We start from the raw sequence: 19,348 nt of genomic DNA on the forward strand, positions 1-19,348 counted from the left end.
TCCATTTTACCAATGCATCAGTATGGGGAAAAAAAAAATTTGGAACAAAAAGGAAGAGAACAGTTTCCCCATGGAGAGAGTAATAATATAGGATCAATTTACACATTAATGAATAAATTATTAATAACATAATATTTCAATTTCCTTAAATGATGAGCTATTTCCTCTTTACTGCAATATTTTACAGCTTACCTATGCACACTTACATATTTATGTGAGTGCTTCATAATCCCAGAATACAGGGCAAAATTAGACATGGAAATCTTCAGTACCAGCCCCTGGAGCACTCAGAGAGCCTTTGCTGCCAAAAGCACTTCAGAGAGGACTGGTTTTAATTTGACTGGAATATTAGTTGACTGGATATAAGCTTCTACGGCAACAAGGTTGAACAGAGAAGTCAATTTCCAGGATGCTCCTAAGAATGACAGAGGAGCAGCCTCAGCAAGGAAGCAGACTGAGAAGTCTTGAAAAAGGACAACAGTATGGCCCTGTTGGAATTTAAGCAATCCATTACATCTGAAAGCTTTTGTGCCCTTCTCCTGCCTGACATGACAGGCAGGGAGAGCAAGAGAGAATAAAATGAGCACAAAGGGAGAAGAATGGGTTTTGTGCCAGACTACACCAGTGGCAAACCTGGCCTTGCCACTAATCCCAAGTTGAGGCACCAAATCTCCTAACAAGCATGCACAGGGTCTCAGAGGAGGAGATCAAGTATGAAAAAAGGATCAAAATATTTAAAAAGAAATAAGCTGGAGGAAACTTGGAAGAGCTCCAGCAAGTCTTAGAGCAGTTCAAAGCATTACCAAAGACATTTCACTCAATGGCAGTCCTTCCTCCCAACTGGAACAAAGATCAAGCTCACAAACTACCAATTAATTCAGACTGCATTAGAATGTCAGAACACTTTAGGGCTACCCTAGCCAAACTAACCAATTATTTCATTCTTCAAAGACCTTTCTCAGATTTAGAGACTTCCTTGTCCAGGTTTCCCCTACCAATACTCCATCAGATATTAAATACTTGTTTTATATATATCCTGTAAGAGTCACCTTAACAAAATAACATGTATTCCCATTTCCATTCTGGTTTTCTCCACTCTCTCTTCTTATATTTTGAATTCTCACTTTTCATTGCACATCTCTACAACTGCTTTAACTTCTCCAAGTTAGGGCATCCCTTTTTTTTTTGTCTCAGAGAAACTCTTGCATTAATTTTCCTCTTCTTATTTCACTTCATTTTAGAGCAGGTTCAGTCCTCTTGATACCACCTTAATATTAAAAATTAAGAATCCAAACAACCTCTACAGGTTCCTTGCAAAGGAAAGAAAGGTTAGAATTAAATACTTCATTTTAAAGCATCTTCCTTGGACTACATCTAGAACTGCCTCTCATTTCACACAGATCAACACTACTACTCCTCACATACTTCGTAAGAGATCGTGATTACTACTGACTTGAGAAATGGAACTCCTTTCATAAACACCTCCCCCCACCCTCTTTCCTGACACTAAGGTGGGACCTCAACACCACACAAACAAAAATCAGGCTAAGTCAGTTACAAGGTCTTACTTCCCATGGAACGAATCCGACGTGACAGCCTAAAGGCACTTGGCAGCAGCTTCCTCAAGGCATCATTTTTATTTCAAAAGCCAGTTTGAACACACTTAGGAAATGTGGAAACAGGTTTTTGTCTACACAAAGTTACACAGGAGAGCCACAGGGATCCAAAGAGCAGATGAAAACCTGGAGCTGATGGTGATGCTGATGTGAATAGATCCCTCACCTCCTGCCCTGAAAAGTTCTGCCTGTTTTTAAAGCAGCAAGACAACCACACACTGCACTAAACACTGCAGATTGTTTTGGCAAAGAATATCCAATCATGACGGTGAACACAGTCAGCTGTTAGGACAGTGAGATCCACACTTTCCATCTCATGGGATTTAACATCCTAGCTGACATTTCTTTAGGTAAAATCTACTGCTTTAAGGTGGTGTCAGTCTGGTAGCAACTCAAAGTCTCCCAGTTTTAGGTTATGTTTCTCATCACTGATACCTGCTGGTGAGGAGGAACAAGAGACAAACTGAAAAATCCTCACTGTAAGCAGCTCTTTGAGTAACAGCACCTTTTGGAAGAGTCTGGTATTCTGACTAAAGAAGCTACATGAAAGAGATGATTTAATTTACAGTTCTATGTGCAAGACACGAAGCAATCTTGCTAAAAGCTATGAAAGCATTTAGCAGGAGAGAATACACAATTTCAGATTGTAATGAAGGAGCTGCTTAATGTTCTCATAACTATGAGCTTCACCATAACAGAAGCAGCACAGAAGAGCCTTGTACTCCCTTTCTTAAAATCTGGCACAATAGAGGTAACACACATGAAACTATAAAAACATAGACATTACCAGCGAGGAACTGCAGAGGGAATTTTGAGGTGAAAGCAGAGCAGAGACAGTGGGAAGAAAGCTTCAAAAACATGTCAAGTTCTATCTTTCTCTCAGGTTTAACCACTTTTGGTGTGCAAGCAAAGCCTTTAAAAAGTCAGCCCAGGAATCACTACACCACAGTGTAAGCATCAACACAGGCATCCCTTTTGAAATAATTTCTGAGGTGCCTGAAGCTACAAGATTAAATCCCTTAGGAATTCTGACTCCAAACACTATACCATTTACAATAACAACTTGAGTGTTGTTAATGTGGAGGTCCCAGCAGGATTTTCTGGCAGGCAAATCACCTCAAACTCATCCCAGTGCTCAGCTACGTCCACTGCGCTGCTGCTGGCTTACGTCACCTTAATTGAGCAAAAAGCAACTTAACTTGTGCTGACTGCTGACAGACAGAAAGACTAATCTGAAGGCACATTTCAAAAACTGACCTGCTGTCTGAAGTGATGTGATTTATTCCTGACTCTGGAAACCAGGACAGAGCTCCTGAGCTGGTGGAGCATTGGGCTGAGCAGCAGAATGTAAACCTTCTGGTTCTCATCACAGCCTGCTGCAGGGGTGTGACAGGGTCAGAAAGGCATTCTTTACAAGCCAGTTTACACTACTGCTTTTCTGACTGCTCCCCAACACGGAGATGTGAAATATGCAAACTTCTATTGCCTGTTTTTGAGAGGAAATTGTGCAAAACCTTGCTGGAATGCACAGAGCTTTCTAGCAAGAGTAAATAACCATGCATTGCCCTGCTGTCCTGGAGCAGGGACAGATCTGCAGCTGAATTTCAGCTCTGCCCATTTGGTAGCTTTGAACAGTTGCAGAATGCTGCTTTGAAGAGGTCATCTTTTAGTGTTAGAAGATCACTGTCCTGTTATGCCTCAGTTGGAAATAATGGCATTCACAACATCTATATGCTATATTTAGTTTGTTCTGTTTATATTTAGTTTGTTATGTTTTTGGTGACTAATTAGAAACGAAAGATGCTTGTTGCTTACAAGCCAAAAAAAACCCCAACCAAAACAATTCAAAAAACACCCGAGGCAACCTTTTTTTACTCCTAGAAAAACAAGTTATTTTACTTCTCTACTGATGGTTCCCTAAGAATCAGAGTTAACCCAAACTAAAGACTTTTAACCTACAAGCTGCAGTGGTTTTTTTCTGCAGATACCTTGAATTTCTGAGCTGTACAGCAGCAGTCAAAACACAAATTAACTCCGAACATGGTCATGTTGAGTTAACTGACATGTTTGGTTCACACAGCAGTGATCATTTGAATAAACATGATGTAAGCTCTTTAAAGAAGCCAGTGCTGCAATCTGAAGTTTATATTATGCAACTTGTATTAATTGGCCTGTTCACTGTACAGGAAGATTCCACCAGCTGCAATCTTTGTGTGACTACAGCAAAGGAGCAGATTTCAACTCTATTTTTTAAAAATTAAATGTTATGCCTTTAAAATAGAAAGCATTTTATGGGAAAAAAAAAAGATGAAAACCAACAACTTCCTGCAGTTATTTCCTGAGACACATTTTACTGATTTTTTATATGCAATGAAGCTAAAGAGTCAGAGAGAAATGCTTAGTGCTGGAACTCTTTAAATGAAATTCAATACAAATTCATTTACAGGCAGTTTCTACACTGCCAGTCTGGGATTATTACTACTTATGCATCAAAGCCATGCACCACTTCGGAGGCTTTAGCAAGCCTTCATTGTCTGCACAAACAAGATAAAATGATTAGTAACCCATAGAATTCCTCATTATTTTGATCTTGTTAAAAAATCAAAGGTCTCATGGAAGAAGAACATATGAAAGGTGCTCATTTGAAATAAAGAGAGGCAGAAAAATGAAAAAGTAAATCCAGGGAGGGAGCCGTAGTGCAGCTCAGGTCCACATGGGGGACCCAAGGCTAACACTTCAACAGCTCTGGCACTGAAAATCACCAAGGCATCACAGCTCTGGGAGGTGTTTAAAGTCTTTCCAAAATCACCAAGGCATCACAGCTCTGGGAGGTGTTTAAAGTCTTTCCAAAGTGGCACATCCAGAGAAATAATCTCTTAGGTTATGGCAGGAGTAAGAATTAAAGGTATGCAACAGAGCGGATGAAAGGGAGAAGAAGGACAAGTACCCAACAAAGGACAGGACAACTGGGGACTGACCCCATCCCTGACCCAATATCTGACAAACCCAACTTCAAATTTCTTCCTTGAAAATGTTCCTTGACTTATGGCCCCCCTAACTGGGGGACAGTCTTTAGTATTGTGAAGTTGTGTCATAAAAGCCTCCAAGAGGCCAAAACAGCCAGGTCCCAAAGATTCTAGAACAATAAGGAATTTTCTTGGCACTTCTTCACTGGTTGTCACATTAAATATTCCAAAATAATTTCTCATTGCTTCTCCCCAGAGCCATTTCCTTCTTAAACAGTGACTACTTAAAAGCAAAGGCAATACCCCAAAAGCATTTTAATATCCAAGAAAATGACTTCAAGTTTAAGCACCATGGCAACTACAAGTTGCTATGCATTTTAAGTTTATCACTTCTTTTGAATTTCCATTTATAACAAACCAGAGTTGTTCAACACCCAAACACACTAACAGCCCAACCCTCCAAACAATGACATTTTCAAGTATGATTCTCCAGTAGTCAACAAACAAAACAAGAAAAACAGTTAACAAAAGGTTTTTTACTAGCAAGAATAAATACTGAAATAATGAGGGATGGGGTGACTCTCAAAAACTGCTTATTGCTTTAACAACTAATAACATTCTTGCAAGTCTTTTCATGTGGAGACATGGGGGTCACAGGGAAGTGAATGTGCTCACATGAGGTAAGGAAATGTGAGAAATGCTTAGAATGTGAATGGGAAGCCACAGTAGGAGAACTGAGGATATAAAGTAGAGATGAACACCTGGCAGGAATAGCCAAGCTTTAAAAAAAATAAAAGTATTCACCATGTGGTTGCAGAAAGTCTCTACATTTCCAACTACCTTCCCAGTCTAAAATGTTCAGATCTGCACATGCACTACATCTGAAGATGAAGATCAGAAGTACAAACCAAGGTGCCTTTTTTTTTAGAGGGAACAATTTTTCAGCAAAATAGTAAATTTTTAAAAGTTATAGAATCCATAGTGATCCATTTTCCATGTGCTTTAGGCAAGAAGAGATCTCAATGAGTTAGCACCTTTCTTAAACTCTTCACATTTAAGCAGTTTCAGAACTGTTCTAATTCCTATGCAGAAAAAAAAAAGAAAAAGAAAATTATCCCCAGACAACAATGCAGCTTAGACTCAGCTCTTAGGATTATGTGCCTTAACTACATCTTCAGCAAAAGAGATTTTTTTTTAAAATAGAATTATTATTTTTAAGCTTTCCTATGTTTTGGACTTCGGATGAGATCAAAATACCGCTCCTATCAGAAGAGTCACTGAATCCAAATGTTTACAGGGAAAACTTAAACACAGAGTAATTGCTAAGCACACAGTACATGCAAAGTTTTGGTGGAAATGCAGTATTTGAGCTATAATGTAGAAGTTTCCCTTCTGGATTTATTTCAGTCCAGTTCCTGCATCAAGAAAGTTGAAACCAGAACTAATTATATTTTGTTACAAGGTTTTTTTAAAGCTAAACTATTTAATTAATAAATTATACTTAAATTATTTTCACTTTCAATTTAATAACTAATTTTTCAGAGACCGCACTGTGGACTTTTTTATTTAATTACAAAATAATACTTAAACTTATAAAAAAATAAAAAGAAAATAAAGAAAAACAACTCATTTCTACCTTAAAACTTCTATTTTGTTCCATATTTATTACTATAAAGCTTTAAAACTCTATTTTTTTTACTTTATACTATTATACACTTCTAACTAACTACACACTCATAATTTTAGTGTTATTAACTAATTTTAGAAATCTATTCCGCAGTTTTAAGTTAAATATAATGCTCTTTAAAGAGTTAAAATTTGCATAAAATGTTTAAAATTCTCAACATTTAAAACTCCAATACAGAACCATTTCCTCATTTACAAAATCAAAAGGCTCAAATAAATATTTTCTACTGTGAAGCACAGTGGAAGTGTGTCCATAGATATTATGGACTATATAGACTATGAACATCATATATTTTTATATATATATATATAATATTACATACTTATATATAAGTCTATTTATATATTTCAGCATTATATATTTCAACAATTCCCTTCATAACAAAAGGAGAAAAAAAAATATTTCATATTTTTGTTCTGTATTTTTGCAGCTGACTGTGCCACAATAGTAATTTCTGGTATTGAATTTACAGTTGGCAGTCTTTATGCATTTAAATAAAAGATAGATAGTGGATTACTTTTCTGTTTCTATATGAAATATTCAAAGAAAGCAAATAGATCCAGCAAGACGTTGTGTAAAATTTATAGATTACAGATATTAAGTGTTTAATATAATAATTGTGTAACTGCAATGCATCCTGTATGACCATCTTTGCTGAAAAGGCCCCTAGGATCCACTAAAACAGGAAAGGGATGAAAAGTAGGCCTTCATGAAAATTTTTAATGGTCTGCAAGGGAAACATCTAAAAAATTAAGAATTTTTACTCTGCTGCTTTAATTGGCATTTCAAAAATAGGAGATTTCTGACCAGAAAGCAGCAGCAAAGAATTACATAATGGAAGGCACTCTTATAAGACCAAAGACTATCAGATTTTTGTAAAAGGAAAGAATTAAAAGATTCACCAATGGAAAGAAGGCACATCACAAAATGTTTAAAATCCTGAGCAGTCACAATGCATGGAAATTTTTGAACAGATGGGAAAACAAGCAGGGAAATACATCAGAAACTGATTATATTATTTTGACCATTGTCCATTTCCTGCTGATAAATAAGCAATAGCCTCTTTTAAAACCCTGAGAGCAATTAAAAGATAATAACAAGCACATTTTACAGTAATTGACTACAGAAACAAGTAGAAGAAGCAGGACCAGAACTTTGAAAGCAAAACCTTTGGTGCCAAGGACACCACACATTTCAGGTAGGTTTGGTTTTGTTTTCGAATACACCTGAGGAGCTACAAATTACTCCCATAGCTTATTCCCTGAAAGAGCGAACAGGGAAAAGAAAATTTAAGCTGCTATTTCTGCTTCACTGGCCTCTCTTGGCTGACAGAGTAGAGCTGCAGTCCCACATTTCCTGGAGGAACGATCTGTGGAAGAAAGGGTGCTCAGAGATGCTCAACGCAGAAATCTCAGTTTCCAACAGAGGGAGCTGGCCAGACTCACATGGTAGTCTTGAGAGTCTCAAAATAAAACTCAGAGGTAAACCAACCACATGGAATACCTTATTCTCACCTCTGTAGGAAGCAGAATTTAAACATGCCAGCAGCCAGGCTATATAAAAATGGGGAAATGTCGCATTATTTCTTAAAAAAAAAAAAACCAAAAAACCAACAAAAACCAACAACAAACAACCCCCCCCCCGAAAAAAACCCAACAAACAACAACCCACCCAGAATATGTTAAGGCATGCAAGTGGCAAGATGTTTAGTTTTATTTGAGACATTTCAGTTGCATATGATCACTCAAAAAAAAGTCTGCAATATTTTCCAGTTAATAGGCTGCTTACAGGTCATGAACAGACCATCAGACCCTTATAGCCCAGTGGGCAGCTGCAAATCAGCTGACAATTATTCCAATAACGTGAAAACTAGGCTTTATTAAATGGGATTCTTAAGGTGTAACCATGACTGTTAAGACAAGGAAAAAAAAAAAAACAACCAAACCAAAAAACAAACAAAAAAAACCCCCAAAAAACAACAACAAAAAAATAAAAACAGAAAAAAGAGGAAAAAAAAAGTTCAGAAGATTTTTTTCGGGGGGGGGTGGGGGTTTAAAAGCTGCTAAAAATCCATGCACTGCTAAATCTTCTCCTTTTCTCTAATTGCATAAGAAACCACGATAGCGAATTATTCACTGTCAAAAGTGTGAATGTCAAGCTGTGACCATCCTGACTCTGGACAGTTTGTCAAAGAACCCTTTGATGTGGATTTAAATTAAAAGGGCTCTTCCTCTTGCCCCCAAGGTGCAGTAAAATTCAAATGCAGACCTCAGTATTCTGGCTTCATTTATAAATTACTTTTTGACTGACAGAAGGCTTCCAAGAGATTCTCTTTAAAGTAGATGGGAAGATAAGAAGGTGGCTGTTAATCATATCCATAACATGCATGCATATTGCAGCTACCAGCCTTTAAATTACCAGGATTTTTTATTTTTAGCACTTGAAAATTTTTGCAGAAGCATCATTATGTTCCTAACATTTCTCAGAAGAAAAAAGCGAGACACTTCAGTATTTTCACATGTAAGAGCTACTTGAATTAAGGGCTGATAAGGATCTGTAACTAATTGATTAAGATGCCAGTTGATATCTACTAAAGATAAAATACAAATGAGCAAAATCCTCTCATATATTCTATACACAATTCATGCCTGTCTACTTTTGGAAAAAAATGGAAATATTAGTTCTATCAGGTTACTTGAGGTTATGAGAATACTTCCAAATACACTTCTGTGCATCCCCTCCCCCCAAAATATCTAGAAATTGATAATTGAGAGCTCAGGGATGCACTCAGGCAATACAAGAACTAAGGCACATTAAAATATGTGCTAATTTGTGAACTGTAAGCTGTAGATTTCCTTTATGATGTGCAATAAAGAAGAGGAGCATCTCTTGCTGCATTGTCTTTCCTAAGAGAATGACACAAAAATACCTTGGCTAGAAGTGGAGAAGTAAAGGAGCCTCAACATCTAAGCAAGGAAACCTCTTAAAGCACTGTAAAATGCTGAAGTCTGTCTGAAAATAGACTCATTAAGGGATCAGCTCAGCTTCCATATCTTGCAAATTTCCAGTCATTATTCCCCTGCAATGGTTCTTTACACTTGTTCATGTAACATATATAGTGCAGTCCATTTTCTGCCATATTCAGATTGGAGACTCCCTTCAGAAAAGTTTCAGGATGCATCTGCCACTTTAAGCACCTCCTCACCCAGAAAAATTACTTAAATTAGTTCTGAACTACCTACCACTTTTGACAGCTACTCAACATCATTATTTCAGAAGTTCTGATGTTCCTATCATTGCTACTGGTGAATTCTAAGCACCAAAATTCTTGGAAGATGAATGACTCTGCCCCTTTGCCCAGGCAACAAATCCAAAATCTCAAAATGCTTAACACTGAACAACTTTTATTAGCACTGTACTGAGTCATTCCTTCTGCTCTTGCTCTTTCCTTTTCTTAGTTTTGCTGTTTTCATTTATTTTAATTTATGAGTTGTCATGCAATAAATTCAACTTATTTTTTGGTGGGTACCAATGTGATACACCATTTTCCATGCTAAAAATCAACACACACTCACATTCATGAAAGTACTTCCTGCCTTGAGGGATTTTTGTTCTGTTTTAGTGTTGAATCTTCTTCCTAAAAGATTAAACTTTAATCTCCCTAAGCCAAATTTATTTAAATATTTTGGTCTGAAAATTATAAACCCCAGTTATACAAAGCAGTGTTTATGTAGTCCTACAGTTCTCACTTGCTCCTTCTTTCACACTGGCATAACACAAAGCAAAAATGCAAAGCAAAAAAGTCAACACCAGCATTAAAGTTTGTGTAATCCTAAATGATTTTAAAAGGGAGGAAAAAATTATTAAAAAAGAAGAAAACCCTCAAGAGCTTCACAGCAGTCATCAGGTACTCACCCTGGGGCCTAAAACAAGTTTTTCTTGTTGACCACACCAACCATAAAGTTCATAGTTTAGCATGGAAGAACACACTCCAATTAAGCAGTGGTGTACAGAAAGGATGTTTACCTTTTCCTTCTGTGCTAGCCCTTGTTCATTTATAATCAAGGTAAGATAATTAATTGCCAAGGCTCCTCCACCCCAGCATTACTCATGTTTTAAGCAAGAAGTGGAACAAAACAGTGAAAAGCTTAGGAGACACTGTGTTTAAATCAAAGAACACAAACAGCTAAGCCAGCATTTTATTGCTGTTACCTGTTTGACTACACTTGAAAGACAAGGTCCTAAACTGGTTGTAAATTGTTGTAAACTCTAAGTTCATCACCTGCACCACCACCCAGGAGAGCTCCAATCACATGTACAAATTGTGCAATACACTTAATAAACCTAATAGAAATCTCAGCCCCACGTTCAGCACAGCTGCATTGGGTCATTTCTACAACATTGTGGGTCTTAAAGCAATAAATGAACTTTGCTGATCAATGCACTCCATTGTTCCACGTGGTGCTGGTAAAAAGGACTCACAAAAAAAGCAACTGACTGCTTTTCTTGCTCCCAAAGAGGAGGTTTTAATGTTTGAACAAATGCTCATCAAAAGGGATGCTGAGCACCAATAGAAGAAGTTTTACAGGCACTTGCTGTTTCATGATGTCAGATGAGAAAGATACTGAAGTTTTGGACACAGGATTGCTCAGTTTTGAGAGGTGTCTAAGAAAAACATTTGGTGGATCTTTTAAACATCTGATTAAACATCCAGATGCCATAAAAAAATGAAGGGGAAACTATTACAAGATAGCTCTCTGAAGCTCAAAAAAATTAGGCAATTTCACACACTGCCACAACAGACATAATAACAGGACTCCTTCTGCCATAGATGAAAAGTCTTGCTTTATGCTTTGAAGCATATCATTAGTCTAAAATACAAGTGTTTATTCCACTTCATTTCAACCTGTCTGCCTTAGAGAGAAAAGGTGAGGGCTACAGTTTAACATGTGGGTCACTTCAACAAGAAGCTTGAATTCTGTTTGTGTTCTGCTTCTATGAGTCAAAAAACAATCCCTGTCCTAAATTCCCAAATTACTCTTGCTCAGAGTTCTGAACTCCCATCCTGGCAATTAGTACCCTCCTTAAGGAGTCAAGCTGCAAAGTTAGGAGTAAGGCTCTACTTAAGCAAACCCAAACCAGTGCAGTCAGACCTGGATCACTCCTTTAGTACAGGGACAGCATTCCCACCAGGAACAGGTGGAACAATCTCATTTTACAGTCTCTGTGTCTAGAAGGAAGGCTCTGAGCCCATTAGGCCTCAATAGCCCTGCACCATTTACAGCCTTTAAGTACAGTGTCAGTGGTTCCTTGTCCTGTGCTAAACTCATGCAGTTTTCTTCCTAAGTAACATTTCTAATAGAAGAGCACTATTTGAATGCCCAAAAATAACCCACCACAAGGAAAAGCCACCTCTAAGCCCCACAACAAATGTACACTGATTTTACTTCCAAAACCACTGTCAGAGAAATGAGCATGAGCTAGATAAAAGATCAAAGCTTCTCCTAGAAGGTGACACAACTGCAGCCATGACTCACATTCCTTCTGCTTCTGAAAGAAACAGGTTTGACCAAGTGAAGAAGCTGCAGACTCAGCATGTAGGGTGTTCTCAATATCCTGCTCCATAAATGAGCTGCTTGCAGTGTCATTGTTACTCTTACAAATAGTTTGCCTTGTCCAGATGAAACCATGGCAGTCAAATTGAATTTTCCCAGCGTCTTTTTAGACTTATTTCCCTCTACACTATTCACAGCAGCTAAAGCCGTGATGGGGTAGGCAGCTGGGGTTGGCCATGCACCCTAAAAGTCAGAATTTCCTCCAGTCTATTCCTCATTGTACCACTTCTTCATCTCTGCTTCCAAAATTTTTCCAGACACATGAACTAAAATTAACTGCAGCGATGAGCTCACCACCACAAATTCGCTCAAGGAGGTGCCCAAAGTTCATCCTTGCTCTATTTTCTGGAGGCTGGAAAACTCCTCATTTTGGAAAGCATCTGGTTAGGCAGCCTTCTCTCTGCTCTACCAGGGAATGGCAAGAAATTTAGGACACGTTAAAGATGTGAAAGCACAGTGGAAATCTCTGACAGCCATCAAACTGGAAATACTTGCACACAACACAGAACTATGCAGGCAAGGCTGCTTTGGTCTGGAGCTAGCACAGAAGTATGCCAGAGATGAAAAATAAACAATCTGAAAACCTTTTTATGCTCCAGAAAATTCACTCAGGAAAGATTTCTTGATTAAGTAGTGGATTCTCTAGCGTATCACACAGAAATTAATTTCTCAACTTCGCCATAATATTTTTTCCCACACAGAATAAATGCTTCTATCTGTTTACACAAAACCTTGTAGGGATTAATCATGTTTGAGCTCTAACCCACAGCAGGCACGTTTGAAATTACTTCCAGCAGATAAATGCCATTATAAACATGTAACAAATTCATCCCTTCATGGTCACATTGGAGCCCTGTGCCTGTTTGCTTGGCTTTCCCTGGGCTGAAAATCGAGGCTTAGGACAGCACCACCGAAATCAACATTCTTCCAGTGAGAATCTCACAGTGCTCTCAAGCTGAAACAGGTGACAACAGCTACAAGAGAAACTGAGGTTTTAAATACAGTGGCAAGAGGGAAGATGCACAAGGACAACAGAGGCAATGGGACAATGAAGGTGTCCCAGGGTAGCTGTACCCACACTTGTTGCTTTTCCCCCACAAAGAGGAAAAGCTGTTTTTCTCTGAGGTGATCTGCATTTGCCACAGGAAAGTTCCACTAATTGATGCTTCCAGAGAGGGCACAAACACAGTCAATCCAAAAAAGTGACCTCAACTGAGTTACAAGCCTGTGTGTGACCACAGCCATCAGCCCAAAGCTTCTCCCCACAATTATTTCTTGTACCTATGGAGTGAGATCAGGAAATTCATCTACTGGCATGAAAAGACAGTAAAGACGACACAAGAGACATACGAAAGACATACAGTACCAAAGACATACAAAAGACAGTAAAAATGAAAAAAAAAAACTAAACTCCCAAAATAAGTGCATTTGTTATCAAGCTTCCATAAATGATGCTCTAGAACAAAAAAAATAAAGATGAGTCCGTCAGCACACATTTTCCACAGAAGTCCATGCTCCTCTCTTCCCATTTTGGACTGACACTTAACAGAGGGAAGTGTTAAATTTTTAAATTCGATTTGAAGCATAAATTAAACTAGGATTACTCCTAACACACACTGCAACAGACTCAAACCACCAAAAATACCCTCAAATAGTGCAAGTACCAGGCTCCCCTCTTTTTACCATATTTACAGGTAACAGTCACAGCTACACTACTAATCAATTAAAACTAAATGCAAAAAATAAGACTGTACTGGTTTCTAGACTTCTAGGTCTTTTCAAAAGAGAAGAAAGAAAAGGAAAATTGGAACCACCTATGTATCACATCTATGCATATATATATATATATATATATATATAAATTACAATCATGTTATGGAGAGAGATGTTTAGTACCTAAAAACCTATACACACCTAAGGTTTCGTAACAGAATTTGTTTGAAGGTACTGCATCAACAAACAGTCAATTCAAATAATAAATAATAATGGTAGATTACATCTGCACTGTTAAAGTGTTTGGAGCCCTACTCTTATTAACATTGCTTAATTCAATTTATTTTACACACACAGCAAACCAGAAACATCTAGGCAAGCATTGTGCCTATAACAATTCTAAGTAAATATTCAACTGCCACTGAATTCAAAACAGAACAAAAAAACCCAACCAAACAAGCACAACAATAACAACAAAAATCAAACAACTTATTTGATTTATGCTTTATCAAATCAAACTTACTTTGTGTGATAACACCCGGAAAAGCTGTCACACTCAATTATCCTCCAATTTAATTTAAAATGATTTAGCATCAAACTCCTCATGGACAAGCACATATAAAAGCACAAAAACACATTACAAGTAAAAAAAAAAAAATATAAAAGAAGAAACTTTAACATTTGAGTTCTTCTGCTGTCTCTCCACAAGAAAAAAAACAACAACATGAACCAAACAGAAACACTATCTCATCATCATCATCCATGGGATTGAAAGCATTTAAAAAGCAAAAGAGATTTTCCTCTCTCTTACACAGTAATATTTTACTGGACCAAACCAGAAATGAGACAACTTACAACACTGCTCTGCAGCCTCACTGCATGTTTTTATTTGTGCACCACAAAGCTCTCCTAAGAAGGTACACAAGTGTTGGATTGTTTTGGTTGGCTGTTGTTGTTTTTAGACAATTTAAAGACACTACCAAGCTCCTTCTGCTGTAGTGTTTATTTATGAGATGTCAGTAAAGCACAAGCCCAGGAAAAATGCCTTGTCCTAGACAGGTCTGCATCCTAAAACAAGAGATTAATTTGATTACTAAGACTTATTTCAACATTTTTTAAATGAATTGAAAAGTGCTACATTCCAAATTCAATGCAGTATGGAGAAGATTTTCCTTAATAATAACTGTAGCACTTCCAAACAAAATATACAAATAGGAAGTAGAAATAATCCATGCTACAAAAAAAAAAATGTAAATAAAATCTATAAACATAATAAAACCCACTGAAAACACTAAAAGTAAAAGCATTGTAAATTTCTCCTTCACAGTTCACCATGTTCAGGACAAGCTGGTGCTTTAACCCACTTCCATTAACTTTTATTCTGCATTTCAAATATTGATCTTTCATGATATCCACTCACGTATATACAAGGGGGTTTTTAAGCATTCCCTTAACATCCCAGCAAATTCCAACACTGCAAATAAAGTCAAACTGCAGCTTTTGTGAGGAGCCTGGGCATGGGGCTTGCTCCCAGTATTCATCCCAATCCAGAGTCAGCTCTGAACTAACTTGGAGTCAAACACCTCAGTCTGAGCTTCAGTTCCCTCCCAGGGACACACAGCCAAGATTTCCAAGTCTGCATTCAAGGTGGGTCTTGATTTTTTATTTTAGTTCACAGGGACTAAACCGAACATCACCTTTCATTGGTACTGGGATCCACAAAGATGCCCAGTTTTCATCATTACTGAGCAAACTGCAATTTCAGAGACATTTTCAACTCTCTGTAACCTACAACTGTGTTGGCAACCACAAAAACATCCAAAAAACCCAACCTCCACTCACCCTGATATCACTGACTTCTCAGAACAGAGATCTGTGTTTTCAGTTACATTTTTGCTTAGTGCTCATCCTTCTACATCTCAGCCACAAGCTGATGTCCATAGGAAAAAAAATAATTTAATATTATCTTACAAAAAGCCACTGCTTCAGTCACAAAACATCACCCCATGATTTAGACTGGGAGACACCTCTGGAGCTGATTTATTCTGACCCCGTGCTCCAAGCAGGAACAGCCTCAAACCCAGCTCAGGTTAATTAGAACCTTGTGCAGTCAAGTTTCAACAATCTTCAAAGACAGAGACCCCACGGCCTTCCTGGTCAAGAGCTGAGATGAAGCAGGTCACAGATTATGCTCCTCTCAAGGATAATTACATTTCTTTATCATCAAGAGCTGGCAAAAGCCCCTGCCATTGCTGACAAAATGATATTTGCTGTGTCAAATAGCCCTGGAAGAGTTAGCAGCAACAGCAGCAGCAGCTGTCAATTCCCAATAACAGAATTTCTGCACTGAAAACTGTTTCTGACAGTATTTTTCAAAGCACAACCATTTCCTGAAGTCATCTTGCCAAAACTGACAAAACTCTGGGTATTCAGTCAGAAATACTCCTTCTATTTCTAGGCACAGAGGTCCATATATTTACTGCTGTGCTGTGATAACAGGTGGATCAAATACAGGAAATGTTTTCTGCCTTTAAACCAGAAGACACATCAAATAATCCATGGAGAAAAAACAGTGCTTACAAACAAGTCAGCTAAATGAATGGTCTTTTCCCTTATTTTATTAATGTGATTAATGACTTGCTAAATCACTTCTGAACTCAACTTCTTTTGTTGTTTGGGGTTTTTGTCTAGTTTTAATCAATTATAGTAACAAGTCAAATACAACCTAAAAATTCAAATTCCCCCAGGAACTTGTAGCCAAGGTAAACATTCCTTCTGCCATTATTTTATATTTGGTGCTTTCCTCCTTGATTGAAAAACAAACCTTTACCTGCTCAATCTGCTTGGCACTCATTTTCTTATGTTAACTTCAATTGTTTGGTCTCTAGATATGATCTAGAAGTCCAAGAGAGGACCTGAAAATTTGATACTGAAACTGGCAGAAAAAAACTACACTAAATATCAAAAGTTTGTTTCATATGCATACAAACACAAGTGACAGTCAAAAGAAAACATGCAGTAGACTTCCCCCAGTCCCAAAGTCACTTTAAAAAGTTCCTAAAAGTTTAGATTTGTACCTACAAGTGTAATCCACAGGTTTTACACTCATTACAGATAGTTCTAGTTATTTAAGAACTCTACACACACTGCTAAACCAGAGCAGTTAATTCTACAGTTCTGATGAATTCCTGGGAGTACAGTTACTTTTTAAACCTGACTCATCTTCCATTTCAGCTATACCCACAACATTATTTTTCAAACTTCTGTGAACAGACAGGCAAGTCATTCAACTCAATAAACAATATTCAGTTTTGCTGGGTTCTAAAGTTTCTGCTGATTTTGGAGGCAGCCATAAAAGCAGACTTCAAAGAATATCTTCACATCTTTATTTCAATATGCTTCGAATGCTAGAAATAGCACCTACTTACTGTTTTAGTTAATCAAAGAAAGCTTTAGGTATAAATAGAAACACAAGTGAACTGCAGGGAAATACTGAGCTGGCATTACTTAAGTATGCACATAAAAACACTGTATAAAAACTATAAGCAAATCTACATGTCAGATGTTTTCCCCCCCATATAGCAGTACCAGGCAATGTGATATTTAGTGAGAAACATTGCAGCATTAACAAACTCTCTTAAGGCAGATGGAGCCCATGGCAGCATGAAGTCTTTTCCCTGAACAGCTGAAACTGAGGAGCTGGTATCTGCAGCATCTCTTCTGCAAAGTGGCACAGGTTCACATCAGCTCATATCTCACTGTAAATTAGTCCTACAATGGACACATTTTCAGTTTGATGAGACTTGCCCTATGGCTGCAAAAATTACGGTAAGAGAGGAAAGACTTCATGACCACAGGAAAAGGAATCTGTGGCACTGACAACTTTTATAGTTCCAAGCCAAGATGAACCAACCCTGGCAAAGTGCCCCAAAGGTACCATGAAAACGAGCAAATAAAACCCCCTGAACATTCTTCTCCTTGGAGTGAGCCATGGACGTTGAGCTTTTGACAGTATTTTTCAAAGCACAACCATTTCCTGAAGTCATCTTGCCAAAACTGACAAAACTCTGGGTATTCAGAAATATTATCTCTATTTCTAGGCTCAGAGGTCCATATATTTACTGCCTTGCTGTGGTAACAGGTGGATCAAATACAGAAAATGTTTTCTGCCTTTAAACCCAGAAGACACATCAAATAATCCATGGAGAAAAAACAGTGCTTACAAACAAGTCAGCTAAATTCCCTTATTTTATTAATGTGATGTTTGAGCTTGGCAAACCCACATCCACTGTGTGTAATTCTCTGTCTGCAGCTGGGATGGTTCAGCCTGGAGGAGAGAAGGCTTAGGTGTCACTTAATAGTGTCCTTCCAGTGCATGAAGGGACCCTGCAGGAAAGATGGAGAGGGGTTATTTCTAAGGGTCTGGAGGGACTTCAAACTGGCAGATGGTAGGTTTAGATTGGATATTAGGAAGAAATTCTTCTTTGTGAGGTTGGTGAGGCCCTGGCACAGGTTGCCCTGTGGCTCTTCCATCTCTGCAAGTGTCCAAGGCAAGGCTGGATGGGGCCCTGAGCAGCCTGGGACAGTGGAAGGTGTCCCTGCCATGGATGATCTTTGCCAAGCCATTCTACAATACAAAACTGTACAGCAGAGCCTGGAGAAGATCCATTGTTCCACTGTCATCTTTCCCCTATTCTACTTACATTCTTTATACTGTCAGCACTTAAAGCAGCCTCAATCCACCATTGTTTCCAGCCTGCTGAAAGATTACACATCAAACAGTGGCAGAGTGCAAATGCTGCTTTGACAAATGCAGCCTTTGACATAACTTCTAAGTTATGTCAAATTCCTCATCTTGTTTCCTGCATTCCAATTTCTTCAGCTATTACAAAGAGTTGTGCAAGAATCAGGTCCCAGGAGTTTATTGTAGAGAATGAAAATTAGAAAGCTGCACCCCAATAATTTTTGCTGTGGACATGCCACTACATTAGATTAGGTGCAAGTAATTATGTGAGCTAAAAAGCTTGCACAGAAAACAAAAATTATTTTTAGGCAAAAATAGATTTTTAGTGTCATTATTGTATGCAGAAGAATTTTAAAGTAAGTGCATAGAAAGCTGCTGTAGTCCCTCTAGAGTGGACTCCATTTTCCATTTCGAGCTGATTCTGGAAGACTGGAGATTTTTAATTTTTTTTTTTTTTCAAAGTTCTGTTCGTGCTTTTGCTGTCAGCAACCTGGCTTAAAAAGCAGAAGGCAGTGCCAAGATACTGGCTGCTGACTTCTCTGCCAAACAATTCTTCTATTGTTTCTTAGGATTTAAACTGACTTCTTTTTGGATAAAGGAGTAGTCACAAACCAGTCCAAATTAAAGAGCCTGAAAATTGGGAAAGCATGGCAAGATCTTTATCAGGATTTGGAAACTCAGTCAACTATTCTTTAGTTTTATTTCCTTATTCTCTCTTCAGAAATGGATAACCATGCAAAAAAGGACACCAAATACCTTTAAAAGCAATGCAGAATACCTGGTGGGATTTAATTCAGGCAGTGTTGGTAGACGCTTCACAACCTAATTTCTGGTGATGAACAACTTAAATGAACAAACTTCATTTAAAAAGTGTTAGTTTCCAATATTCTTGTAACTCAGTTCTCCCTTGTTTACCAGACCACATGAGAACCCAGGTTTCCAGTGCTATTAGATAACTTATTCCTATCTTGCTCCTCCCAGCCCAAATGAGAAATCATTAAAAGCAC

General features: G+C 37.9%; 1 protein-coding gene across 6 annotated transcripts in view; it reads right to left on the minus strand.

Moving 5' to 3' along the window:
* Positions 1-19,348, minus strand: part of PLEKHA5 (pleckstrin homology domain containing A5) — a 159,403-nt gene that overhangs the window by 117,413 nt on the left and 22,642 nt on the right. Inside the window, exon 4 of one of the 6 annotated variants that reach the window (XM_066550912.1) lies at positions 17,884-17,983. The exons of the other annotated variants lie outside the window; for them this stretch is intronic. Coding sequence (XP_066407009.1) covers positions 17,941-17,983 — 43 coding nt within the window. The 3' untranslated portion in view covers positions 17,884-17,940. Of the gene's footprint in view, positions 1-17,883; positions 17,984-19,348 lie in introns of those variants that run through there. 6 annotated transcript variants of the gene reach the window in all.

Source organism: Molothrus aeneus, chromosome 5 (assembly GCF_037042795.1).
Source record: "Molothrus aeneus isolate 106 chromosome 5, BPBGC_Maene_1.0, whole genome shotgun sequence".
Taxonomy (NCBI): domain Eukaryota; kingdom Metazoa; phylum Chordata; class Aves; order Passeriformes; family Icteridae; genus Molothrus; species Molothrus aeneus.